The sequence below is a fragment of the Onychostruthus taczanowskii genome, unplaced genomic scaffold (assembly GCF_017590055.1).
Source record: "Onychostruthus taczanowskii isolate IOZ18803 unplaced genomic scaffold, ASM1759005v1 scaffold21, whole genome shotgun sequence".
NCBI classification, from domain to species: Eukaryota; Metazoa; Chordata; class Aves; order Passeriformes; family Passeridae; genus Onychostruthus; species Onychostruthus taczanowskii.
This window is the reverse complement of record NW_024499351.1, coordinates 5606075-5634042: the sequence shown is the minus strand read 5'-3', so window position 1 is coordinate 5634042 and position 27968 is coordinate 5606075. Positions and strand designations below refer to the sequence as shown.

The 27968-nt window shown below is 40.2% G+C and overlaps 1 protein-coding gene across 1 annotated transcript in view; it reads right to left on the bottom strand.

Moving 5' to 3' along the window:
- Positions 1–27968, bottom strand: part of AGPAT4 (1-acylglycerol-3-phosphate O-acyltransferase 4) — a 73506-nt gene that overhangs the window by 31957 nt on the left and 13581 nt on the right. Inside the window, exons 2-3 of the mRNA XM_041404478.1 lie at positions 27230–27460; positions 1810–1979 (exon numbers count right to left, since the gene is read on the bottom strand). Coding sequence (XP_041260412.1) covers positions 1810–1979; positions 27230–27407 — 348 coding nt within the window. The 5' untranslated portion in view covers positions 27408–27460. The remainder of the gene's footprint in view (positions 1–1809; positions 1980–27229; positions 27461–27968) is intronic.

The following is a 27968-nucleotide window of genomic DNA, read 5'->3' as shown; positions in this document are numbered from 1 at the left end:
ATAGGCAATCCAATCAGGAAAATCCCTGTTTGGCATTTTCCATTCTTTATGGGTTTTTTAACATGGTCAAGAAGAACTTGGGCTGGTTGCCTCAAGAGGAAAATGCACTGCTTTGTTAAGTAAAAACATCTATGCAAATGAGAGCACGTGGAAACTATTTCTTCCAGGAACAGTTTCTGGGAAGTAAAACCACAGTACATTACTCAGGACTGAAATAGTTTTGTGTTGGTTGTTTGGGTCTTCTGTTTATTTGTTTTGTTTTGCTGTTAAAAAAAAAAAAAGCAAAACCACAACCAGCACATATCAGTTTCTAAAATAATCCTAAGATTAGCATAAATGTAAACTGAGTAATATATGCAAGCAACCAAAAAAAGGAAAAAATATTTTCAGTTAGTGCAGCACAGTAATTTCAACAGCTGTTTCTACACTGTGGTTTCCTTACGTGTAGGTAGCAACATAAAAACTAAAACGGAATTCTTATTAACTTGGAAAACTATTAAAAAAAATTTGCAGCTAATAAAATTCCATTCAACTACACAGCAGCAATGTAAAACAAAGTATTTTTGACCTTGTAGGCCCCTATTACTTTGTACAGAAGCAATCCCTCAATTTTCTACATTGGTGTTTTCTGAAGAAGCACCTGACCCTCAAAAACACAGCTTCATTTAGAGAACTGAGGCCATTTGGCTTACAAAATCAGACAGACTGTACTCAGCACCACTGGTTTTTTGCACGTACATTTGCCTGATAGGAACAGGTTTCCCTACATTTCCTACTGTTCCATGCCATCCTGCAGCTCTGTACTCAAGTCCTAGACAACATGGCAGAAGTTACTCAGAATCCAACAGCCATTTTGGTTACACAAAGAGCTTGTAATGCTTAGGTTCACTTTCCTCCACTTTTAAGGCCCCTTTTAATGTTTTTGTTAAACAGACTGACATTATTCTAATTTGAAAGTGACAGGAGTGGTGCCTAAATGTCCAGAAAATGCAAGGAGTCTAAAGGGAAGGCCACAAAAATCATAGGTTCACACAATCCAAGGTCAGGACTTTTGCCAGAGGCCAGTATCAAAGCTAGAAGGATGCTGAAGAACACTGCCAAAATGAGTCACTGGTTTTCTTCCTTATGAGGGAGGAACCCTTATCTAAATCCTTTATAGATAGGGAATATTGTCACTATCACGGAATGAAGTCAGGCTGATTTAGATGGGGGCTTGAATTATCCCCATGATCTGACTGGGGAAACAAAAAAGCAAGCCTGGAAATAAACACACATGAACTGCTAGCTTAATGCAGCAGTGTATTCAGCCATGAATAACTCATTCCTCCCCCATCTCTTACTGCTTTTAGCTGGTCACTGCTTTCACTTAAGATGGCTGCTCTTTCATTCTGAGAGGCAGGCTACATCACTCAAACTCTAGCTGTGGATTTGTAAGGCTACGCTGCAAAAAGCAAATAAATTCTGTAATTAAAATGGGAAAGAATCACAGGATAGCTCATCTTTATGCAGCACAATTAACTGCAATAGTTACTTAGTAAACACACAGAGAGAAATAACTGTAATGATCTCCACAGGTTAAGAAAATATTTCCTTCATCAGCTTTAACTGCAATGCTTTTAAAATAGCTGTGGTTTCCTGAGCCATCCTGTCTCCACACACTTGCACTGCACTGCTTTAGGCTGACCTCTAATTCTGGACAGCAGCCGAGTGAAATTCGAGCACGGATCTGTTAATTTGAAAACACAATTAACTTCTTTAGTAGTTTTTTCCACATCCAAGGAGATTTATCTTAAATACTAAGTAACTCACCCCCAAGACCCCAAATCTCTCACAAAAGTTCCAACCACAGAGAAAGTCAATTTCAAAGTTGTGATTAAGGATTACGATGGCATTCTCCTTCCCGTACTTGTGGTAACTCTCTGGGTCAGTGTAAAGGGTGCAATCGGTGCCTGACCACCATTCCAGCAACATCACCATCTCTGAAACAAAGAATGAGAAATATGTGAATGCACACAGTATCTACAAAACCACAAATCACTAACGTGCTGAAAACATCAGTCACCTCAATGGCATGTGGCAAAAAGAGGGCTGTAATGAAGAACATGTAAGAGGGCTGTTTAAAACACAGCTATCTTTACAAGCTGGAAAGCGGTTTCTCAGCAGTATCCTAGTGACTATCACATGCCTTTCATTTCCTATTTGCTTGTCCCGTTATCAAGCACAGGCTTGTACTGTACACTTTGTATTTGTTTTGCTTGGAACTTTAAATGTGACCACAAGACTTGTGAATCAAACCTTTATTTAGTGAAATCACTCTGGTCTGGGGCACAGGAAGTTGAGGTGAGTCAGTAAAGCCAAGAAACTCGGAGAGCTCTATCTCCACAGAGATGGAAAAAGAAAACCTAAAAGCAATGGCTCTCCTAAAGCAACCCATGTCTTGAGCTGGGGTACTGTGGGACTAAATGAAAGCTGTCTGTCTGAGACTGAGAGGAGTTAAGGGATACGTTTGCCTCCTGTCAAAGCTGTCAGGAAAGTTCTGAACCAAAGCAAAGGTCTAATGCAAGGGGTTATTCTTTGCTAAGTGAAACATATCTCTCTGCTGCCACATGAATGCCTCTGCTGGAAGGATGAGATATCCAAGATGCTCTCCTGGCTTAAGACAAGCCTGAAGGCACCACAAATGCTCATTCACCTCAGCAAAGAACAAAACCAGGCCAGTCTTTGAAACACATTTGAATTCCTTTCCATTTTGGTCCCCTACTGGTCACATCTACTGACAGAAAACACAAACCAGCCAGGAACAGGTCTACATTTCCAGCCATCATGAGTAAAATTATCTGCCTGAAGCTCTTGGATGACATTGTGCTGTACACTGGAGAACAGGCATTAATGATGTGAATGAATTCTATCTAACAGTGCTTCAGGCAGGCTAATAGACAATCTCTATTTAGGTAACATTACCTTAATATGATAAAAGCATGTTTATGATCCAGATAAATGATTGACTTGTCAGTCCACCTGCTTACTTCTAATCAGGGAATGTGACTACTACTGCAGCAGGAGTACATTACTATTGCATGCATGCTATTATGCACTAAAACAATAGCCTGAGATGTGGACCATATGCTAACCAGAGAATGGTAGATTTTACTGATTGCAAACTAATTTTTCAGTGAAAACCAAAGATGTTCACACCTCAACAAGGCAGCTGTGAAGATACAGAAGCAAATACATTGAAGACTTCCCCTACAAAGAGTTGCCTTGTGAAACACATTTAATGTTATATCTAAGGTCACAGATTAAATTTATACTGGAAATAAAAATCCCCCACTCCCTGAAACACAGCAAAATTGAGTAATGGTGAAAAACCCCATCCCATGTTGTAATTTACAAACTTCTGCAGAATCTACAGTCATATCCTAGGGCAGAACACCGTCACAGAAAAAAAAGGAAATTAGAAACAGGATTAGATCTTTTGCTTAACTAGGAATCCAACCAAGAGAAAAAAATGACTTTCCCTATTTTTAACACCTCCTGCCTTTAAATCTATTCCCTGGGAAAGAAAACCAAAAAGGCAGAGATGATGATGGTAAGGCTGTCTTGACAAAAAAGCCAACTTTACCTGAGAAAAGTCATCTCACTTCAAGTGCAAATTTTTTATTTATTTTGTCTTCTACTAAAGAAATTGAACAAAACCAATAACATATAGTGAATCTCACTATACAGGTGTGCCACATGCATAGAGCTCTTCAGTTTTATATATTCAGTTTCAAATACATTCCAAAAAAGCATCGGCAAAATTATTTCTAGATGTGCTTTGATTTTTTAGACTTCACGTAAGCAGGATTTTCATTGGAATAAGTACTGCAGAAATAGGTCCCTATCTCTCACCTCACATGCCATTTGTCACTGACACACTCAGGCAGCTGCTACAGAAACACAAAGCAGGCACTGAACACCACTGTATTTAAATACAGTAAATACCATCTGCCAGCCTCTAATTTCTCATCATGTTTCTTTCCCTCATATTCCCTACTCTTACTTTCCCCACTCTTTCTTTCCCCCTCTTCCTAGCCTCCTTTCTCCTTGTGGACCTCAAGCAATGATAAGTAGCATCATTTTGTGCTACTCTTGCATTGTGCCACCAGCTTACCTCCACAACCTTCCACAGAAATTTATTACCCAGCAACTGCTGTGTGGCTCAGCCACACAAGGTCACCTGTTCACGCTCTCCTCCCTCCTTCACAGTACAGAGACGATCAGAGGAAGACTCTTCCTTTGTACTCCAGTCATACTGTATAAGCAGAAATCAATTGCATAGAGAGAGAGAAAAAAAAAAGATTCTTTCACCCCTTTAATGAGGTTTTGGAGTTTCACCACAACTGAGCTGATGAATACATATTCGACCACATCGCTTTCACCCCTTTAATGAGGTTTTGGAGTTTCACCATCACAACTGAGCTGATGAATATATATTCAACCACATCATGAGAGTTCCTACCTTTCAAAGCAATTCCTCCAGTGACACTGTCAAACAATTAAGGCAAAGGAACGAGAAAAACCAAAGAACTTGAAATCTCCACTCCCTGCTTTGAAGGCAGACTCCTTGCAGTGCATTACAACTAACTTCAGAAGAGGCTGATGGCAGAGAGAAATCATGACTTCAAACACCTAATATGGATACCCTGTGTGCTTAGGAATTTTGAGCTTTTTTACCTCTCTGAAATAATAAAAAAAAAATTACTCATCCTGCTTCAGAGAATACCCCTACCTCCTGCAAGAGTAGATTGTTTCCTTGCCCTTCACTGCACAAATCTGAGCTGCTCCAATGCCAGCACTTCCAGAACAAGTAACTATGAAAAAAAATCTCCAAGGCCCTACCTCCTGCAAGAGTAGATTGTTTCCTTGCCCTCCACTTCACAAATCTGAGCTGCTCCAGTGCCAGCACTTCCAGAAAAGTAACTACAAAAAAAATCTCCAAGGTAGAGCTGAACTATAAGTCATTAAATGAAAAATAACATTTAAGGGAAGAAGGAAAACACACAGAGTTTACTGACACCTACATCTTAAAGTTTTGCAAGAATGAGTCATTCAAACAGTTAACACTGTTATTCTGTGGAAGGTGTTAGTAATTCCTGTAGATAACTATTCTTGATAAGGACCAGATGACCTGCTGTGGCTCCTTCCAGCCTTATCTATTATGTGATAAACATGGAAACATTCGCTTACAAGATTAATTATAAATGACCTATGTTAAAGTTTCCTTAAAAGCATAATTCTGTATTGACTCAAAGGAACAATAATTTGTACATTCTCAAGTAAGTGCATAACCTTATTTAAAGAGCTACAGAACTGTTTCCCTCCATGACATTCTTTATTTCCTTTAATCTCTTCATTTTCTTTAATCTCTGTATCAAGGCAACACCAAGAAAAAGAACTCAGAAAGTTCTTATGGGAATATATGGTAAAAGCATAGCAAACTCTCCAACACAAACAAAAGCACGACACATGGGCAAGCTGTGACCATCATTCCAAAAAGCAGACAGGGTGAATGGCTGCATGACGAATGGCTGCACTGCGTAGAACACTGGGGAAAGCGTTCTAAAAAATGCCAAAATAAGGCTAAAGACAGACTGACAGGTAGCATAGTCTAGAGTTTGTGCCTGCCTGTGGAAGAATGACTTGCAATAACTTACTACCTTTCCAGATTTTCAGACTACACCTATTAGGGGCACTTCCTAAGAATTTTTCATAGAGTGAAGTCTATAGGTAACTAAGAAAAGCAAGTCTGTATGTTCCCTAGACTACTTAAAAGCCCTCTGTGCATCACAGATGGCGTTAAACCTCTGAATTCACTGCAAAGCTGCCTGAGAGTTTTTCTAAATACGTCCAAGTATTCCTTACACAGACTATTCTAGTGTTTCACTCTGCTGTATAACCTGACTGGGCATTTACTTCTGGTCTCTATTTCCTTCTTCTCTGCAGGAGCTGCAAGTAATTATGGGGAAAACTTGAAGGCAGGAATTCTGCTTGCATTGATTAGCTACTTGAAACTAGAGCTCAGAGCTGAATATTACTACATGTCCAGAGGAAAAATGTTCAAAATAACTTATTTTTATAAAAAAATCATATATATCTTTCTTGTGAGGGGCAACAAAAACTAGTTCTTGGGGAAAAAAAAATCCCTGAAGCTGGAAATTCAAGCAATGCCTCTCCCCCTTCCCCCAGATAAGTGGGAGGTCATACAGGGAGCCCAGCCAGACCAAGCAGCAGCCTTCCAGCTTCAGACTCTCTTCCATGCATGTGCTGCACCAACGAGGTATAATGGAGTTATCTGGCTCACTCCAACACATGGGTCCTGGTCTTCCACCTGTGGGAAAATATGTAGGATGCCTGGTTTTCTGTGATTTTGTGGGTTAAATAGAAGACCAAAATCCAGCCCCCTCTTTCCTTAGCACCACCACCATGCCCCATTCCCACCCCCACCATCTACCGCAGCTAGTGGTAAAACCACCGGTATCTTTGAACTTGTTTCTCCCTCCCTTAAAGCTGTCTCGCAGCAAAAATACTGGCTGATGGCAGGCAGGGGTTATGGGGAACCATGCACACAAATTAAAAAAGATAAACAACCAAAACCCTTCTCTCTTGCCTTCAGGTCTGGTTTTGCAGATTTTTGTCCCAGTCTCCTTCGAAGACCCTTTAAGCAACTCCCCTGAATAACACTTCAACTAATTACACGTGCTTTTAAGGACAGCAATCACCAACAGAGAGGAAGGAAGAAATAGAGACTTTTAATTCCCCACTCATCACAATGAGTTACTGGAGGTGTTTGCAAGGAGAAAGATAAGCACAGCACAGCCCTTTCACATATTCAGGTTCCAAGCCACATACATTTCAGCAGTTTGCTTGCAGGAAATTATTTTAATGTACCTTTCTTCAACAATCATATATTCCAACACAGATAATGTGCTGCATTTGCCACAAATGACTAAGGACAGTATAGCACATGCTGATCAAAGGAATTAGTACAACAAACAGTGAAAGAAAACATGCTGCTTGGCAAGTTCCCATGACACTGACATTTGCTTTGTATGGGCACAAAATCAGGCAGTTGCATCTCTTCCGGATGTGGCTTTTTGTTGTCGGAAACACCAATGGCTTTTCCTACTGCGTGCAGAAGCAGCACCACAGAGGAACTGCTTAGCAAAGAACAAATGGTTACAGCTCATTCATTGCAAGTCACTGTGCAAAAGGAACACCAGACTTGTTCCAATGCTTTCTTTTAAGCAGTTTCCTATACACATGCACACACAGGGCCAAAAATATTTTTTGATTTAGGCATCCTTGGCCTACTTGTAGGTTTTATTAATTTAAGCCTGTATATCTTTAAAAAATACTGTCCCTTCCAAGCTATTTGAATAAACCATTCACTGTTACAAATGGCACATCATGACCAGTAGGTTTATTAGAGACCTTAACATTCACTTCTTCATGGGAATTAGTTATCAGCAGAAAGGAGATGACAGCCTGAAAGGAAGTGCTAAAGCTACCAACTTCAGCTAGCAGGTGATCCCAAGAAGCTTGTGGGAAGAAGTCACTGACGCTCTCACAGTGGCAGGTTATTTGAGAAGAAGAAACAACATGTATCTGTCCTGAGAACACATGCATGTTTTCTGTGTTGGTGGATTCATATGAGTGACTTCAGCTTCCTCTTAAAGAAAGCCTAATCTGTAATACTTTACAACCAGTCAGAAGATAGCTGGGAAAGGATGATTATGAAGCTATTGTTAATGCCACCTCCAAGATGCCAGTGTGCCTCCAACACACTATTCCACAGACAATTCTGTCACTGTCTGTTCTGTATCCCTACTCTATCTAAATACATACGTACCAACTCTCCTTCCTCTGACAGGCCAAATGGGTAAACAGATAAATTAACATTCAATCATCTGTTCTCAACCTGAGTTTAATCTGAATATTGCAAGTTATTTTTTAAACTTGACTGAAGAAGGCTTTCTGCATGCAAATCCTGTCCAGTTTTTCAAGTATGTCACAAATGGTCTAATAAAAACAAGACTTTTGACGACAAATCATTTACGTGATCCATTTTCCTTAACCCTCTCCCAACCGTGCTCAACCAGAGAACATCACCCCAAGACCAAATATGCTAGAGCCTCCTGTTAACCATGAGACAGGCAGTGCCTGTCACAGTACCTCACAATGTCTGTCAAACAGCACTGCTCACAAGTAATTCCCACCAAACCCACAGCCTGTGGAGGAGCCCCACACCAGAGCAGGGGGATGCCTGAGAGGAGGCTGAGACTCCTCTCAGGCATCTCAGGGTAGACCCACGGAGAGAAGGGTGCTGCCCCCAGGCTAGATCAGCCTGTCGGAGGCTGAGACTCCTCTCAGGCATCTCAGGGAAGACGGAGAGAAGGGCGCTGCCCCCAGGCTAGATCAGCCTGTCACTGAAGAACTGTACCCCATGGAAGAGTGACCCATGCTGCAGCAGTTTTGGGAGGACTGCTGCCCATGGGATGGACTCACATCGCAACAGTGCGCAGGGAGCTGCTACTCGTGAGATGGACTCATGTTGGAGAAGTTCATGGAGAACTGTCTCCTGTGAGAGGCACCCCACAGAAGGCTTTCTGCATGCAAATCCTGTCCAGTTTTTCAAGTATGTCACAAATGGTCTAATAAAAACAAGACTTTTGACGACAAATCATTTACGTGATCCATTTTCCTTAACCCTCTCCCAACCGTGCTCAACCAGAGAACATCACCCCAAGACCAAATATGCTAGAGCCTCCTGTTAACCATGAGACAGGCAGTGCCTGTCACAGTACCTCACAATGTCTGTCAAACAGCACTGCTCACAAGCAATTCCCACCAAACCCACAGCCTGTGGAGGAGCCCCACACCAGAGCAGGGGGATGCCTGAGAGGAGGCTGAGACTCCTCTCAGGCATCTCAGGGTAGACCCACGGAGAGAAGGGTGCTGCCCCCAGGCTAGATCAGCCTGTCGCTGAAGAACTGTACCCCATGGAAGAGTGACCCATGCTGCAGCAGTTTTGGGAGGACTGCTGCCCATGGGATGGACTCACATCACAACAGTGCGCAGGGAGCTGCTACTCGTGAGATGGACTCATGTTGGAGAAGTTCATGGAGAACTGTCTCCTGTGGGAGGCACCCCACAGTGCAGCAGGGGAATGACTCCTGTCCCTGATCAGTGGGAGAAACCACTGAGATGGACTCATGTTGGAGAAGTTCATGGAGAACTGTCTCCTGTGAGAGGCACCCCACAGTGCAGCAGGGGAACGACTCCTGTCCCTGATCAGCGGGAGAAACCATGGGTGAGAAACTGACCATAACCCCCATTCCCTGTCTCCTTGTGCCACTGGGGTAGGAGGTAGATCTGGGAAGGAGGGAGGGGTGGGGGGAAAGTGTTTTTAAGGGCTTCTTTCACTTCTCATTATCCTGCTCTGACTTTGTTAGTAATAAATTCACTTCATATCTCTAAGTTGAGCTGTTTTGCCTGTGATGGTATTTAATGAGTGATCTCTCTCTTGGTTCTCAACTCATGACCACTTTGGTAAATTTTCTCTCCTCTGTCCAGCTGCAGAGGGGAACGAATGAGAGGCTTTGGTAGGTGCCTGACACCTAGACAGAATCAACCCATGACACATGCACATCAACAATATGTCCTTCTGAGGTGGCTTGTGAGGATGCAGAAGGAACTCTGAAGAATTATACTCCAAGTGGTCATGTCACAACAGCTATGTGAGTTCTGTACTACAAAACAGATTTTCCTGGTAAGAAATATCATGAAAATTTCTGCTCTGTCCTTAGCAGAAGGAAGCATCTTATCTCAGCGAGCAGCAGCTAAACTGACCATAACCCCCATTCCCTGTCTCCTTGTGCCACTGGGGTAGGAGGTAGATCTGGGAAGGAGGGAGGGGTGGGGGGAAAGTGTTTTTAAGGGCTTCTTTCACTTCTCATTATCCTGCTCTGACTTTGTTAGTAATAAATTCACTTCATATCTCTAAGTTGAGCTGTTTTGCCTGTGATGGTATTTAATGAGTGATCTCTCTCTTGGTTCTCAACTCATGACCACTTTGGTAAATTTTCTCTCCTCTGTCTAGCTGCAGAGGGGAACGAATGACAGGCTTTGGTAGGTGCCTGACACCTAGACAGAATCAACCCATGACACATGCACATCAACAATATGTCCTTCTGAGGTGGCTTGTGAGGATGCAGAAGGAACTCTGAAGAATTATACTCCAAGTGGTCATGTCACAACAGCTATGTGAGTTCTGTACTACAAAACAGATTTTCCTGGTAAGAAATATCATGAAAATTTCTGCTCTGTCCTTAGCAGAAGGAAGCATCTTATCTCAGCGAGCAGCAGCTGGTGTCAGGTTCCATGCATATTAGATTATGTTTTTTGTTAAATTATTCAGTATTTGATGTACACAAACCAGGAAGCCTAGGACATTCATCTGTACAAGCACAGACAGGCAGAAGAGATGAGTGCTGAGAAAAGAAACCTGTAGGTAAAAATACTTAAAATAAGGTGTTAATAAGTGTTCTGCAGTGATCAGTAATGCAGCATTTGACAGCCCTTATCTGATTAGCTTGGGCTTGCACAGCAACCGATTTCTAAAGATATTAAATAACTTTCTTATTCTGGCACACAGACTCACCTGGGACAAAGCAAAACATCACCTGATCCATCACACATCCCTCTCCTGTCATGCCTTCATTAAGTATGACCCCACATCATGCCTTACCCCGGGGGTAACTTCTGTGTCCCACTGATGGAGATGCTGAAGCAATGAAGCTTAAATAAAAAGTACATATGATGTCACCCCAGTTCTCATTTGTATGGTTAGGGTGGCATATTGCTGTCTAAACCCCAAAACAGAAGCTTAAATGAAAGCAGGGTGACCTACATTAAGCTTAAGTAAGTGCCATCTTAAAAGGATAGAATCAAAAAATCAAAATCAAAAGGATAGAATCAAAAAATTCAAATCTAGTAAGTACAGAGTGGTTAATAATTTGGTCTCATAAAACACTAAATACTCACCATCAGGTATTCAAGTTTCTACCGTTTCTTTTCAAGTATTTTTCTGATGCCAGAAAGGCCAGGAAAAAAAAAAGGACTTAAGATCTACCACTTCCAGGCAATGCTAAGCCATTCATGTAGCACAATAAAAGAAATGCCCATTAATAAACTTTGTGGATGATACAAAGTCAGAACAGAGTTTAAGAATCAGATCACCTTGAGAGGTAAGGTAACACAAATGGAATTAATTTTGATGGGATGCATCATTGCCTCATATCTTGCAGAATGAATAAAAATAGAGCCTCATAATTTGGAAATGACAGAGAAGAGAATTATCTGGGAACATTATTTTGCCACTGAACATTTCTGCTCCATTCGTATTATGCAGTCCTAAGACTGAAAACGATGGCATAAGGATGTCTGCTGCTGGAGAGAAGAGAATCACACATTGCACCACTGAGAGAAACTCTGGGCCAGCACCCCAGTACCAGACATCCATGCCCAGGAAGGAAACACTGAAACAAAGCAGATGCAGACCAGGTCTACCAGGACGACCTGAAAGCAGAAAAGTCTGGCTCACTGGAGCTTGAAAACAAATGCTAGAAGAGGACTGGGTGGGCTCCCCACAAATATGGCTTATGGATTAGGAAAGTTAACAGTACAGAAAAAGAACAATTTAAGCTAAATACCACTAGCACAAGAACATCCATGTCTAAAGGACTGAAATTACAGTCATCCATCCAATATTCAGAAGATTGTTCTGATTACCTTGTCAGATAAAAATGCATAGCAGCTTTGTAAATTGAGTAAGAATCATAAAAACACTGCATTATACCACTGCTAGAAATTCAATGGCTCATAAACTCCTTTCTAGTCCTATTCTCTGTAACTAGGAAAGAAAGTGAGATTTTCCAAACAGACTGCCTTACAGAACTCTCTCTTCTCTTCCATCACTGCTTAAGAAACACACTGCAGACTGAGAATCACTCTGCCACCCCAGGCTGCAATGAGTATTCACTGGACCAGGGAGAAGACAGTAATCTTGCAGCAGTCAGCAAAGGCTTCTGTTTAGGCAAGGCAGCACCAGACACAAACCCTTCCCAAGGGAGTTCTCTGCTAAAAATCGCCTGCCAGGAGGCCAGGACCTCAAAATTTGAGCATCCAAATAAGCACACATGAACCAAGTTAACAGATGTCAGTCTTGTATTTATTCAATCACAACTGACTTCTTTGACATGAATCATGCTAATGCATGTCCTTAATTGTAGGGTGATCAGCATTGTCCACAATCAGGTCTCATGCTTTCATTCACAACAAAAGCACACACATTCATGTGACTGGGTTTATATTGCCATATGCATTAGGGGAGCTATTTCAATCAAGCAAATCATGTTTCATTCACATATTTAGTAAGAAGACTTTTTCTCACACAGTCCTTCTCCTTCTTGCATGCATTCTTGCAACAGCCTTTATTTCTATATATAAAAATTTATCCTCCTTAGTTTCAAATGAAAAATTTCAGTTTTAGAAGGAAAGCATTTCAGAACAAGAGAGAAAATCCCATTATTTTGATCCTCTAAATCCCTGCCATCAACACATTTAACCTGCATTTTCAGCTACTGACAAGAACTGACATAAGTTTATCTCTGAGAAAAATGACTGATGATACAAAAACCCAACAAAATGAGTTGCCAAAGCAAGCAATCTTCAGCACATATAGGAAAAGTGAATTAGGAAACCGAAGAAAAGGTAAATGAAATCCTAAGAAAATCTGCAGTGTTTTTAAAGAAAGCCTCTTGTTATCAAGAACTACATTTCATAGAGGTGTAAATATATAAAAAGAAGGAACTATGGTGCCTGCAGTACAGCAGAACAAGAAAACCAGGACTAATGGCTTCCAAGGTTTCGATACTTTTCCAGTAACATTTAAATTTGGATTTTGATTTTAGATAACTGGTGCGCTCAGGAGAAATATCAACATATTTCCAGATATAATATGCTATTAATTAAACTAATAGCAAATTATAATTATATTAGTTATATTAATAGCACTAATATGAAAACAATTACTTTTAGACTCAAGTCAAGGCATATAACTTCTACTTAGCCTTCTTATGCACAAGATATTCTACCTGAATTTCAATAATGGAAGAAAAAATTGATAAAACACCTGTATTATATAGTAAGAATTAATGGTGAATAACCACAGAACTTCTATCACTGAGAACACAGTTCAGAACAAAACCATTACTCATTTTTCACTTGCATTCTATGAATTTCCTCTCTCTGCCTGTAATCTTACAGCATCTCATCACGTGAGGTCTTGAGAGACAAGAACTATGTCCCAGGGCTTATTTTAGCTTCTTCATCCCTATCAGTGACTTTCACAAAATGTTCTTTAAAGGGACAATAAGGTCAGAAACTACAAATCAAACAAATGGCTTTCATGAATTAAAAATAAAGTACTACAGATCAAATATACCTATCAAGTATCAAGCAGTGATTTTTGTCCTGGGTGCAGCCTGTAACCCTTCAAGATGATTGAAAATATCCAACTATATCAATACATGAAAATCCCCATTTTTTCTCACTGAAGAATATAATACACACGAGAAAGTGCACATTCTGTTAAGACAGACATATACCCAAAGTATACAACAACATTACAGCACACTTAAGGACACTAGTACCTCTCAATTCACATTTAGCTTGATTGTGCTTGCATTTCTCTTTCTCAAAGATTTTATGAAACTAACCCACTGCTGGAACATCACAACCTGCTCAGACAGCCTGCAGATCATGTGCTCCAGCAGATGAGGATGCAAATGAGCCATGTGCTTGTTTAACCTCTCACTGCTCGAACTGAAAGGGTATCCACAAAAAAAAAGCATTACCATCTTCCTGCAATGTAGTCCCAGTGGCTCAGTATAATTGCAAAAATTCTGCACAAAGAGGTAATAAGCTTTTTGTTTTTTTCATATCTGGTGTAAGCAACAGTGTTGTACTCTTAGAACTATTTGTGTTGAATAATCTTCCTAGAAAACAGAGGTTTAACTTACACAGGCCATTGAAATCTTGCATCATCAACAAGCTCTGAGTTTACCCTTCTCTATTCATTTTCCAGAAAGAGAACCTCTGGAAGTTACAGAAGTAAGGCTGTGCTTCTCTGGTAACCCAAGCCATTCTCCTGTTCAGTGCTTTGCAACTTACGAAGAGTAGCAGCCAGACACACCATTTCAGGTTGGTACAGGAGAAACAGCTTAAAAAGCACAATCTGACTTGTAACAGTAGTAAAAGAAAAATCTGTTATACAAACAAGTCATGCACATGTCAGGAGTAGAGAAGTATCACAAAATCATATGCATATACACTACTGATATTTCTGTCAACTTCATCACGAGTATTTCTGGCACTACAGAATAAAAAAAGAAGGAAACTCTTCAAGATTGAACAAGGGCACACAATATTACATAAACTGTATCAGGTACCAAAATATTATCCCATGACAGACTGATCAAAACTGTAGAGGAATACCAGGAAAAAAACAAACAAAAAAAAAATGCAGCTGATTGCAAGTCCGTTATTTCCTTGAATTTAGCTTTACTCCTTTCTGAATTACCTTTACCACCTCCATTGCCTCAGCTTTCTCAAAATGAAAGACATGGAGGATCCATGTGACTCACCAACTTGGATGCAGCATTTACCAGCTTGTAAAACAACAGGGGCTTCCCACCTTTCAGGCCATACACACTACTGCTTTAGCATGGATCAGAATACTCAGCTTTAACTCATGCAGGCTGACACTTCCTCTTTGCTAAGGAAGACCTACAGCTTTTCAGAAACAACTCTTCCTGAAGGCCATCCAGACTTCTCACAGGATTTCAGGCATGCAAAATTAAGAGAAGCACAGTAACAGCATCAGCTCTATCAGACCGATCAAGTGCAGACTACACCTTTTTAGGCTGCCAGGTGGCACTGTGCCAGAGGTCTCTGTGGTTCTGTGCAGGCCATTTACATCTCCTCTAAAGTCTTGCCTAAAAAGCTGGAAAGCAGAAGTCCAATGCAAATAAACACTATTCAGCATTTGAGTTTACTGAGCTGTATTTGAAGGCTTAGACAAGAACCTCCTCTGGTATCAATACTGCTGATTTATGTCTTTGTAACATCTTGCACCACAGTAGAACTAAAAAAAAAAAAGAACAGGAAGAGCCTTGATGTCCTGTTTAATTAGGGGCATGTTACTTGAAAATGGTGTAATTTCTACCAGTTCAAATCTTTCTGCAAGTGGAATTGCCAAGTAATGCAATTGCAGTGAAAGAAACATCAGCTTATTCACCTGAAGGACAGGTATCACTCATGTCCTAGGCTGCTGAGAGCATCATTCCTTTCAGCTTTTTTCTGACTGCCAAGGGTGTGACTGAGAACCTTGTGAGACAAAGTTTGCATGGAGGCTTCCACAAGGAAAAAGTCAACCCACAGCCTTCCAAATCTAGATGTTGCAGCACATCAGATCACTCCTTGACATAGTAAAGCAGTGGGCAAGTAGCAGATATTAAGGTTCAACATGGAAGACTTTGATTTATGAACTTTATGCAAGAGGTACATACTCTTGAAGACAAAGAGTAGAGCTTCTTCTACTGAGGGTCCAGCATCAAATCTGAAGTGCAAACCTCTCTCCACTCTTAGTGAAGTAAAAAATAGCTGAACAGCAAAGAAAAAATAAATCTAAAAGAAGATTCAAAATGCTTTTTTAAAATACATTTCATTTTTGCAAATCAGAGTTGGCCATTTATCAAAAAGCCAACATAACAAGGACAGGAACGAGTGTTTCATCTGCCATCTACCATTCCTGGGAGGGGGGGACAGAGGGAGCCCTAGGCTGTCCAGAGCCCACTGCTCACCCCTTAGATGCAGAGAGGTGAGGCAGGGTATGCAATGTACAGAACCAGTCTTCAGGCAAGCATGCAAGGCAGTGATTTTTTATAGAGCACAGGGCACACACTGGTTGCTGAAAGAGGAGCTCACAGGTAATTGCTCAAAGTCATGCACTACACGGAGGCAGCCTGTGACTAGAGTGATATGCTAAAGGAACACTTCATAAAGTGTCATATTGAATACTAAAGTACAATAAAAGCTTTCACTTTAATGTGGTAACAAATCACCTCTGCCCAACACTTACTAATTTGCCAACATAACTTCAAGATAAAAATCACAAACAAGGAGAGAGACCAAATATATTTCACTGTTAAAAACCAAACCAAAGGTCGATGGTGTGCAGATTTTTTTCCCCGGCACTTTTCTTTATTTCCATCAAACACACACTGACATTTACTTAAGATGGTCAGGTTCTCAACTGGCATAAAAATAATCTTTGTCTCTGGTCTAGTTACTGGTAATACCATGCTGAGTTATACAAAATAAGGATTAGACTCATCACACCTACTACAGAGCTAAAGCTTTATCTGTGCTTTGATCTTCCTAGCAATTTCACCTCAGTGCTTGCTTAGTTGTAAAATTAAAACCTGCATATACATGTGCATAAAGTGGCTAATGTACTAAGTGAAAAATATGTTGCTTTATTAAAAACATTATGACTGTATTACACAATGATGGTTCTGGTCCTTGCTGTGTCTCAGTTCCATGACCAAGATCCATCTGATTTTCTTATAAAATTAAGACAGCAAAACACTATTGATAAAAAAGGGATTCACCCTTTTTGATGGGTTGTCATCAGTGGTTTCTCAGATGAAATGTACAAAGCAAAATAAACTACAAACAGTTTATTATGGCCAAACCACCATTCCTGTAACTCAGCCAAGCTGAAATTGCTTTGGGAATCAAGATTAGAATCAGATTTAACACAAGATATTAAACGCATAAGCCTTCATGGTACACAGAAAGCCAGAGTGGGCTTTCCTCACAGGGGCTATGATAGGAACCAAAAACTTGTGGTTAAGACCTGTAAATTAAGGCATGTCTCCAGTACTTGAACCAGCATTTGATCTGGGCACAAGCCTTGCACAGGACCCTTCCAGTTACTGCGCGTATTCTGGCACACCACCTCACTTCCTAGCTTCACGCCAGTTCCCATTCCCATACTGTCTTTCCTCTCAAAACATATACACATCATTCAAGTTTCATCAAATAGATTCTCTCCTTCTAATCTAACATCCATGAAATGTAAAATCCAGTGTTCAGGTGAGGAAGAAATTTTAAGTCAGCACACATATTGAAAAAACTTTCAAGTGATCCTTCCTTTTCTAGTGCAGTTCTGAGCTAGAGGAGTGGAGAAATATGAAAACAAGATTCATTCATTTTTTTAGCCACTGTTCCTTTTAAACTATCTCCATGCTGCAAGTTATAAACCACCCATCCCTTCAGAAAAAAAAAAACAAAAACCAAGAAATAGCTGCATACTTCAAACATTTAATTTCACAGCTTTTTTGTGTCTTTTATCCTGACACAATCTGCCTACAAAACAGCTTTTTCTCTCCAAGTTACACAGCGTGTGGAACAAAGCCAGCCCTCACAAGTACAATGAGTTTAACACACATACAGATCTGCACTAGTCAGTGTTTTGAAATGCTCTTTTCAAACCCTTTGGGAAAATTAATTATTTAACAGCCACGTGTCAGAGATATTTGTCTCACATCTGAAGGCTCCTCTTATCCTTCTTCCCCAACGAATTTAGCAGCACTCCCACTTTTCAACAAACCTGCAGTTCCTGGCTTGGTAACAGGACCAGTCAGCACAGATAATAATCAACCAGGCATTCCCTCCTCCTGCTCGGTCCACCTGGACAGCCCACAAAAGTCAGCACAAAGCTCCTTGTTGAAGGCCTAATGAAGCAGTGAAGGGAGCAGCAGAAATGACCTTCCAAACACAGTACCAGGCATCAGTAATGGTGCTCTTCCAGACAGACAAGTTGGTCTCAGAGGTTTCTCCTACTAGCATTTATTTTTCATCTCAAGGAAAGACATCCCACAGAAGTACCCACCTGCAACAGGCATGGTTCATATATGGAAGCAGACAACCTTCCTCTTCCTTTTTTAAATCTTCCTTGCTTAAAAATGCAATCATGATTACAGGACTTTTACCCAGCAAGAAATCAATGACACAAGTTGGAAATAAAGGAGAGACTCCAGCATCATGGCTCTATATGAAGGTCAAAGACGGCATTATCATTCCACACTATCTAGGATAAAGTACTCAACATTTTATTTTCCACTTTCTAATACTGTTCACAGGAACCACCTTTGAAAAACAGTCCTGAAGATTCCTATGGCACTCCAATATCCAGTGCAACACAGGAGGAACCTAGCATATCACTGCTCTCAAAAGAGGTCCAATTCCCATCCCCACATTTCCAACACAGAAAAAGAACTTTTAAGGACTTATTTACCTGGCAGACACAGTGAGCAACAGCAGAGACTAGTTCTTACCCAAAAATATTAAGTCACTAAATCCAACAGTGTAACCCACACAGCCTGGGCTGCTTCTAGGACATTGTCTGCCATTCTGCTCACCTGCACTTGCATAATTATCTGTTTCTCAACCATCATTTGATTTCCACATGAAGAACCTATCACATCTCAAAGATTCATGGATATGCCATTCGAGTTTTTGTAATTCTCACCTCACAACTGCATGTACCAAAAAGAGGCTACATGCTATCACTGTGCAACCAGAGAAATTTAAATCACCTTTCAAGAAACCCTGAATTTTAAGCACAAATTAATGAAGAGCCTGTGAAGACATAGGAGAGACAAGCTTTGAGCCTGTGAAGACACAGGAGAGACAAGCTTCATGGTAAGTTTTATTCCAAGCAGAAATTTTCTGAACTCTTTGTATTTAAAAAAAAATATTGAAAATATACTGTACTACTAAAAGGAAAATGCACTATGGTCTCAATTTTAAACTAGATAAATTAAGTACATAAACATAAAGAGGTATGCCAGCTATTTTGCCTGTATCTCCCTCCTTCATCCTCCTCCTTTGCGCTCCTTCATGAGCACAAAAGGCAATACATGCTCAAATAACAAAATCTTAGTTGATATATTTTGGTGGGTAAAAATATAACCCAATCCATAAAATGCAAGCATTTTTCTGAATACTGCAAGCTTAACATCTCTCTCCCTATTTTTTGTCTTTGTTCAAAGAATAGCGAAAGTCTGTCATATAGGCCTTAGAAATAAATGCTGTGAGTTTGAAGAAAGTAACAGATTCTTTAGTTTTCTATAGTTAGATTTCCAGAATAGAGTCCTCAGCAAACTGCAGAGGATTAGCACATTGCACATCTTTAGAAGAGACATTCTATGGGCAAAGGAAAATACCTGGAAAACGCCAAGAGAATGGTATGAGATTCCTAGGAAAAAAAAAAAATCCAGTAGGACAGGAGAGTAGCTCCTTTACAGCAATAAAGTTGTATTAACGAGAGCCCCTGAAAAAAGCCAGCTGCAGTTTTCCAGGTAAGCTGGTAAACTTCCTTAGAAGTGCTATCAAGAAATTGAGTTGGTACAATCACTATTTATATTTCCTTACCTAACACAGGCAGACACATCCATTCATCAAAATCTTTCATTAGCAGTACATATTGATCTGGGGATCATTTAAACAGGGTCATATAAGTACAGCATAAGAGCAGTACAAAATTCACGTACAAGGAAAAATCCCTCACGTATTAGGAAGCGCATTTGCTTTTAACTCTGAAAGAAAACCCAGACGTGGAGATGCAATATACAGGACATTCAATTTAGAAACACAGCTAAGTGAACTTAGAATCATGAGAGAAAAGAAATGTTAGCTATTGACACTCCAGTGCAATTTGCTTGAGTACAGAACAAGCACACAGAAATAACGTACTAATAAAAGTGTGCTTACTGAAGAGCAAAACAATCTGTACACAAACAATTGCATTGTAATCTCTTTCTTGTTTCTTATTTTGTTTCAAATGATATTTTGGCAAGGAACAAAGTGGATCTGGAAAACAGATAACTGCCTTTCTGAAACCAAGCAGATGAAAAAATTGTTCTGCATACATTTTTATTTGGCTTCTTATTCACAGTTAAAGGATTCCTCCTTCTGAGTATGTTGTAGGATGAAACATGTTTAAGCATATACTACTCCAAGATGGATGTAAAGGAAATTTAGCAATAGTCTCAGAAGTGAGAAAACAATACAATCCTTAAGTAAGAAGCCTTAATCCGAAGGCTGAAAGCAAGTCACAGGAAACAAACACCTAGCCACAGAAGAGTGCCAAGCATGTGCACTCAGAAGTGCTTTCATCTCAAGTGTCACACTGAAAAACCTCAAGTATCTGCTGAAAGGACATACTGGTTCCTACTGGCTTGGAAATCCTCCTGCAAAACAGTAGGCAGATACCAGATACTTTCACTGGCCCAGCTGCTGTAATTCTTGTTACAGGACGAGCCTGAAAACCTACTCCATGAAAATTTGCTGATATGTGACTACAATGATTTTGGATGAGGAAGAATTACTTAGACATAGACTTTCGGGGGTGCATATTGCCCAAAAGGGATTGGGAGGGGATAGAAGATGTAGCAAACCAACAGCAAATGAGACAAGACAATGCACCTCACTTGGACATTACACCAGCAGATCTCTTCTGTGACCAAGCACAGGAGAATCCAGAGTTCCTGCAGAAGTCCTTCCTGCGGAGGTACTGGGCTTCCCTGGAGAGGGCTGGATTACTGCTAGTTTGTACATGCTTGTAACTGGTAAGACTGAGCTACTCTCTGCATCTTTGCATGAAGTTTCCACACCATCAAGAGACTATCCTTCAGTTTCAGTATCACTTCAGCAATAAAATACGGCCTATAGCCTAGATGGGGTTTCTACAAATATGAAATGATCTTTTGATTGTGATATTCACCCTTAATGAATAAACAACTGTAGCACCAGAATGTCTTCAGATTCTGTGCTATGTCATAGATCATTAGATATCATGGTCCTGAGTTATGCTGTGTCAGATAGAAATGCTTTTGTGTAAACACTCCAAAATTTACCCCAGTTCAGGAATCTAGGAAGCTTGCTGGCCAGATCTAATGTTTAACAAAAGGTGCTAGAATCTTTGTTACGTGTGATGCTAGACACCAAACAGAATGCAGTTCACCTATTGCTTCCCTGCCACCTCTCTTTCCAGTCTAAAGGCTATCAGCATCACACTTCTTCAGGAATCCGATGAAAAAAAAAAAAAAAAAAAAGGAAAATGAAGGCAAGTGACCTCTACAAAGGCTCCAGCAATAACAAAATAGTATCCATGACAGTGAAGATGCCCTTTTCATTTAAGATCAGAATAAATGCCTTTCTAGCTCTTCATGAGTCTTGTATAGAAAGCATCAAAAGTTTTTTTCACATTCATTTTCACAGAAAGCAGTCCCTTTCTCCTGAACAAAGAGCTAAGCATAACAGACCATATCCCTTGTAGGCTGAACTAGGAACTCTGGTAAAGGTGTTGCACAGATGTCATTCAAACACACCTTCACCACGCTCACACAGCATGCCTGCAATCAACGTACAGTCTTGTGTGATCCATTCAAGCTCACAGTCAATACTTGAACACCTATGAAAAGGTGAGTAACAATCCCTGCAAGTGGCACAAAACGAGAGGACTGAAATGTTATTAGTTGATACCACGAGTTAATGATAGCAGGGAGAATATGCAGGCATATAGTAGGGACTGCAGAGGACTTATTCATAGTAATCAAAGCAATTCCACAAACACGATTTGGAAAAAAAGTTCAAGCTGTGATGGATGCAGCAAACATATATGTACACACACACACTTTATCTTACTCTACCAGTAAAAGAATGGGGAATCTGGTGCAATACTTTCCCCTTCTGTCTTTCCAAATTAAAGTAGAGAAAGTCAAGGTATGGGCTCAGTGGAGGATTGTTCAGAAAACCAAATGCACTGCCGTAAGTACAAAACAGGTATAAAAGGGTATTAGAAAATAGGTTGAAGGAAGACATTAATGAATTAGAGTAGATGACACTTTAGGGTAGATGATTTCTACTAAAGTTTATTTTTCGTAGTTTATCTACATTAAAATTAAAATGGGCATTTAGAGAAAAAGAGAAGGCTAAGGTGATAGTCTAGTTTTCTAATGGTTCAAATCAACATCTTCCCTTTACAAGACTATAAAATCTGGCCTCCAGTTTTCCCCCACTAGTTGTTGCAAACCTTCCATAATCTTCACCAGTGGCTTTGTATGGATGTGGAGGGTGGAATTAAGATAACAAAGGCTTGTGTAGACAAGTAGCTCTTGAGAAAAATACATTTTGCACAGATTACTCAAAACAACATTTCAGAGAAGCTAAGAAAGCAGTCCTAGGTGTCCTATGAAAACTCTTCACTATATCAACACTGACAAGCATAACTCAGGTCGCTTTATAAATAAAATACTATAGGACTGTGTTAAGGACACTGTGCCATACTTTGACAATAGCACACTGCTTCCTCTGCAGCATAAGATGGTGGTAAAGAGATGTGGAAGAAGAAAGTCCTACTTCTCTGGGAACTACCTCTTGCTTCTCAGCCCTTCCCAACTACTTAACTGCACCAGAGGCAAGAATTCTCCTCCCTGCATCAGCACCACCTCATACAAACAAGTAAAAAATAGCTGAGGGCTCTTCTGAGAAACAAAGGACTGAGGATTAGCATGGCCCTGATACTACTACAAAGCCTTGTTCAGATATTCAGTCCTCACATTGCAAAATAGTCAGACAAGATGATGAAACTTGAAGTAGTTCTCAATTTCCTCTGGTTTTGTTTCTAGGAAGCTCAGTTATAAGAAGAATCAGTTTCCATCTTGTTTTTGCAGTCAATGAACAGGCATCAGGGTGCCTCTTTGTATGCAAACAAGGGCCTTCTCCTCAGCAGGATCTACAAACTGCAGCCTACATAGTGTAACTTTACCCAGAGGTGTAATAGCAGCCCTTTCATGGCACAACAATAGGTATTAGTACTACTATAATTTATTTATGAAGGCAGATTAGAAGCTAAGTTGGTTGCTTTTAAGGCCCTTGTGCACATGTCCACATGACCATGTCCTTATTGCCAGGTGTTCTGTTTATGCAATGTCCACCTGGTGCAGAGTCAGCAGGAGCCAGTTCACCACTCACTCTGGGAGCACAAGAAGTTCTTTCCCCCCAGTAGAGTGGCAGCAAGAGGACAAGATAACAACACTGCTCTACTCACAGGCAAATACCTCCACTCAGCACCTCTAAAGAAGCCATGTCCCCTGTACATGTATGTCCCATTCTCATGGTCTAGGCACGTGTCCTGAACAGTCCACGGGATCCCAGCACACCCTGTGTGACCTGGGGCTGCACTTCAACAGCCAAGCAAGCATGAGCTGATTTGGGAAGTACAAACCACTCTCCCACTGCCCAGCAAGCTGTGCAGCCATGTGCACATATGGCATGAATCACGAGACAACCTGTTCCCTCTATGCGTTTGGCCAACTGTACAAGCTACTGCAGAAAAGCTGTGTGCATCCCTTGTGGTGGTTTGCTATGACATAAGAGGAAGGAATAAGATGCATACCCAGCTCTTCCAATTCAGGCACAACCAGCATCTATGAGAACTGTGAGGTATTCCACACTAAGTGCTTCCTTACCTTGGTTCTCTGCCTTTTAGAAGAAACTGAGGACAAAATGTTCCTAAATTATTTAAAAATAAAACCCAAGATTGATTGCTTGCCCAACCTTTGCTCTTATGCCGGCTTCCAAGCACACTTATGTCAGAAATTTTATTGTTATCACCCTATTGAGGTTTGCAGCGTTCAATTTCCTTATTAGGGTGCACTCTGTTGATTTCAGTATGAGGGAGTTTATCCAGGTTGTCATTTTACAAAAGAAGGAGTGGGTTAACAGACTGTTGAACCCATCCATGAAAATATATTTGAAGCCAAACTCAAGGCAGAGAAGCAGCAGCCTGCACAGCCACCTGTGCTCAACTAGCACACCAGAGCTACTCCATGCAGCCAGTTCATGGCATGAAGCTGCTGAAGGGTCTGGGGCACAAGTCTTATGAGGAGCAACTGAGGGAGAAAAGGAGGATCAGGGGAGACCTTATCATTCACTACAGCTACTTGAAAGGAGGCTGTGGTAAACTGGGGGTCGACCTCTTTTCACAAGAAAAAAGTGACAGGACAAGAGGAAACGGATTCAAACTGCACCCAGAAAAGTTTAGATTGGGTATTTGGGAAACATTCTTAATGGAAAGGGTTGTCAAACAATGAAACAGGCTGCCCAGGATCTGAGTCATCATCCTTGGAGACATTTAAATGATGTGTAGATGTGGCTCTTAGGGACATGGTTTAGTGGTGCATTTGGCAGTGCTGAGCTGACAGTTGGACCCAATCATAAGGGTCTTTTCCAACCTTAACGATTTCATGATTCTGTGAATACTTTAATTCAAGCTAGTCTGGTTTTATCCATGTGAACAGAGAAGCACCCCAACTCAAGCTGTACTACTCAAGTCATTAATTACAACAGAACTTAAGCTTCCCATATACAGTATGACAATGAGAAGTGAAGAGTATTACATTCTTATATTAGGAAGGAGATGGGAAGAAAAAGGGTGTAAGAAAATACCACTACTTGAAATACAAAAACCCCCAACTTGCCCAAAGAGCCCACCATCAAAGACAAAATAACTCTCCAATTCCATGGAGCCATTTATCTCTACCTTTGACATCAAATGGAAAACAACTGAACTTGCAGGATCTAAGGACAACTGCTGCTTTCATTTCATTTTTCAATTAAACCATGCCTGCTCTATTTCACTCTTTGGTTGACTTGGTGACTCAGGCTGTATCAGGCTCTCTAGGCAACATGACTCTTGTCACCACCGCAAAAGCACACACCTCTTTATATTCTCCAATGCTGAACGTCATTGTCTCCAACTGTAGGCTGTGACTTTCATCAGATCCACACAGACCTGACATATTAGTCACCACAACAGTGGCCCCCAAAACCACATCCATTTTGATTAATTGGTCTTTAGTTCATTGAAATAGTTTTTCAAATTAACTATCATTTTCCCCTTTTTCAAATATCACTCAGGTAATGGTGACTCATCAAATGCTAGCTTGCTCTGTTGTAAAGCTAAAATAAATTGCTTTAACCTAGACATACTTTGTTCTCAGCATGACTGGGCAAAAACCTCACAACACAATCTATTCCAGTGGCATCAACGCTGAAGACAAGATCAGCAACCCTGAGTACAAAGCCATCTGCCCCACCAAGGACAAGCATGCAGGATTACTCTCTCTTCCATACTGTCCATTCCCTAGATCAGACTAGATCGAGCTAAACTGAAGGAGTCAGCCTGAAGACTGTAGAATAGCTGGTATCTCTGCACTAAGTAGCCAAAAGCAAGAATGGGCCAGAAGGTGCTGCATGAAAAATAGTAATATATACCTATATACAGCTGTACAGTATCTTCTACATGCCATGGCTTCAAACATACACTATGCTGCCAGGCAAAAGGTAAAAACCTGGCCAAATTCAATACCACTCTTTGTACATGCAAATGAATAGCACTTGCAAATTCAATACTTCAGGGACATACAGACAGCAAAAAAGAACATTTTCAGAAAGAACATCTTCTCTCCATTACAGAAATAATAAAACAGCATCCCCAATTGATTTGGGACTATACACTCTGACACACTTGAAATTTAAGTCAAAAGTCTGCTTTAAAAATATGCTTTGAATCATTACTTATCAGAGTCACTAATGAAAGATAAATAATCCCTAGTGGGCCCCAAGTTGAGGCATGTGACAGATTTCTACCTCACAGTTGATTCTGAATACTAACAATGTTTTTCCGTTTCAGGCTCCTAACAGCAGAAAAGGTTATGTGAAAGAAACCATTTTGCTGCATTTCTACAGCACAATTGTTAAACACTGTACTGAAGGGTTGTTTTCCCCAGTACAAAAACATCCATAAGTCACTTAGCATTGACAGTGACATCACACTTGGATAATCTTTAAGGAGCAGCAAAAAGCATGCATTTTTCAACAGTTTTCTTCTAACAAAGTACTTCTGAGGTTCAGAAAGGCCCAAGGAAATCTCTCTGGAAAGTGGACACATTTAACAGCACATTCCTAAATACTGAATATGGGTACATTAGCATTTCTATAACAGTTTCTGTGAAGAATTCTCTGTACATTAATGCAGTTATGTGGAAGTCAGAAGCAGCAGTACAATAAAACTGCTGAAACTGCAATTGCAGCTCTTTAAAAGCAAATATATAAACAAACTGATTATAACAAGAAAACTGCAAATGCTCTGATAATTCAATTCAGTGTTGTCACATGAAGATTCCACTAAACTCCCTCTAACAGAGAACAAACAAATGGGTACAGCTGTCACTCATTCCACTGGAATTACCTGTTTTGTGAAGCGCTTGTAAACTGTCACATCGCAGCAGTCAAAGGTCTGCTCTTTCTACAACATCCTCAGCTCATGCTTCCATCTCTCCCACAAAAATCAGCATCATTACTATCCCTGCTTCTTTCAAATGATTACAGGCTACCTGCTCTATTCTGCTTTATAACTACATGCATATACTGAATACATACAGCTGCAGCTTAACATCTGAAATCCTATTCAAAGAAAAAACAGTTTATAACTGGCCTAAGAAAAAAGCACATGAAATCGAGCATTCTTCCTTTTTTTCCCTGTTATTTCCCAGTCCTAAATAGGATTTGCACATGAAACATTTAAACCAAGATCATTAACAAAATCATTGGTGATAAAAAGATTGAAAGCATTATTGGAAGTGACTTGTTAACACTGTAGGCCTACAGATAATAGCTGAACTTGCTGAGATGCATAATTTGGTCAATACTTCTCATTTGGTTTAATGAAACATGATGGATAGCCAAATGAGACAATCTTACTTTAACCTCCTGAGTCAAGTACGTATCCCACTATAAAAGAGCAAAACATTTCAGCACAAGAAGACATTTCAACAAGGCATACATCTCTTCATACAAGTGCAGGTGCTCTAGGAAGCAGACATGACCTTTATACAGGCTTTGAAATCCAGGACTTTTCTGCCAATTCCCTCAAGACAAAATATGAAAATACTTAAACCAAAAAAAAAAAAAAAAAAAAAAGAAATCTTACGGCTTGAAATGCAGTAAGCCAGCCTGCAGTTGATCTTCCTGAACAGTTGCTTGTTGATTGGCCAAAGTATAAGTGTAAAGAGTTGAATGAAGTTAATGATCAGTCCTGACACTATAAATATGTAGCAGATCAGAAGGTGGCAAATGAATTGCGACTTCAGAAAGCCAACGATGTCCATGATTTGCTGAGAAAGCAAGAGGATACCTTCAGACACAAAATTCAGAAGACAACCTGCAAAACCAAATAGTACCAGCAGTTACAGAGTGCATTTATTTCTACAGACAGACTTAAAACAAACTTCATGCTTACATTTTAATTTAAGTCTATTGTAGGAAAAGGCCTTATGTCAGTATTTGCAAAAGTAACAACATAAAGAGAATACTGTATTTGTGAACCAATTTACATTTGGCTTTGGAAACAAATTCTTAGATTTCAATCTTAACTCTGCAAAACCTGTGAATGTATGATTCCACTCCATGGACTACAATACTCTTCTATAACGTTTTCATTGTTAAAATATGAGCAAATATTTTGGTTTGACCTAATGACAGTTTTGATATGAACTTATATTTTTATTTGAATCATCTGTACTTCATGAGACATACACTGTCACCTCTGTCATCTTCAAGAGCAGCTCCAAAGTAAATGCAAGCTTTAGAGCTTGGTTAGGTGATGTGCTTTTTCTCTACAAGCTATGGTCCCCAAACAAGAGGCAGCAGCCCCTTAATTCTAGCTTTGT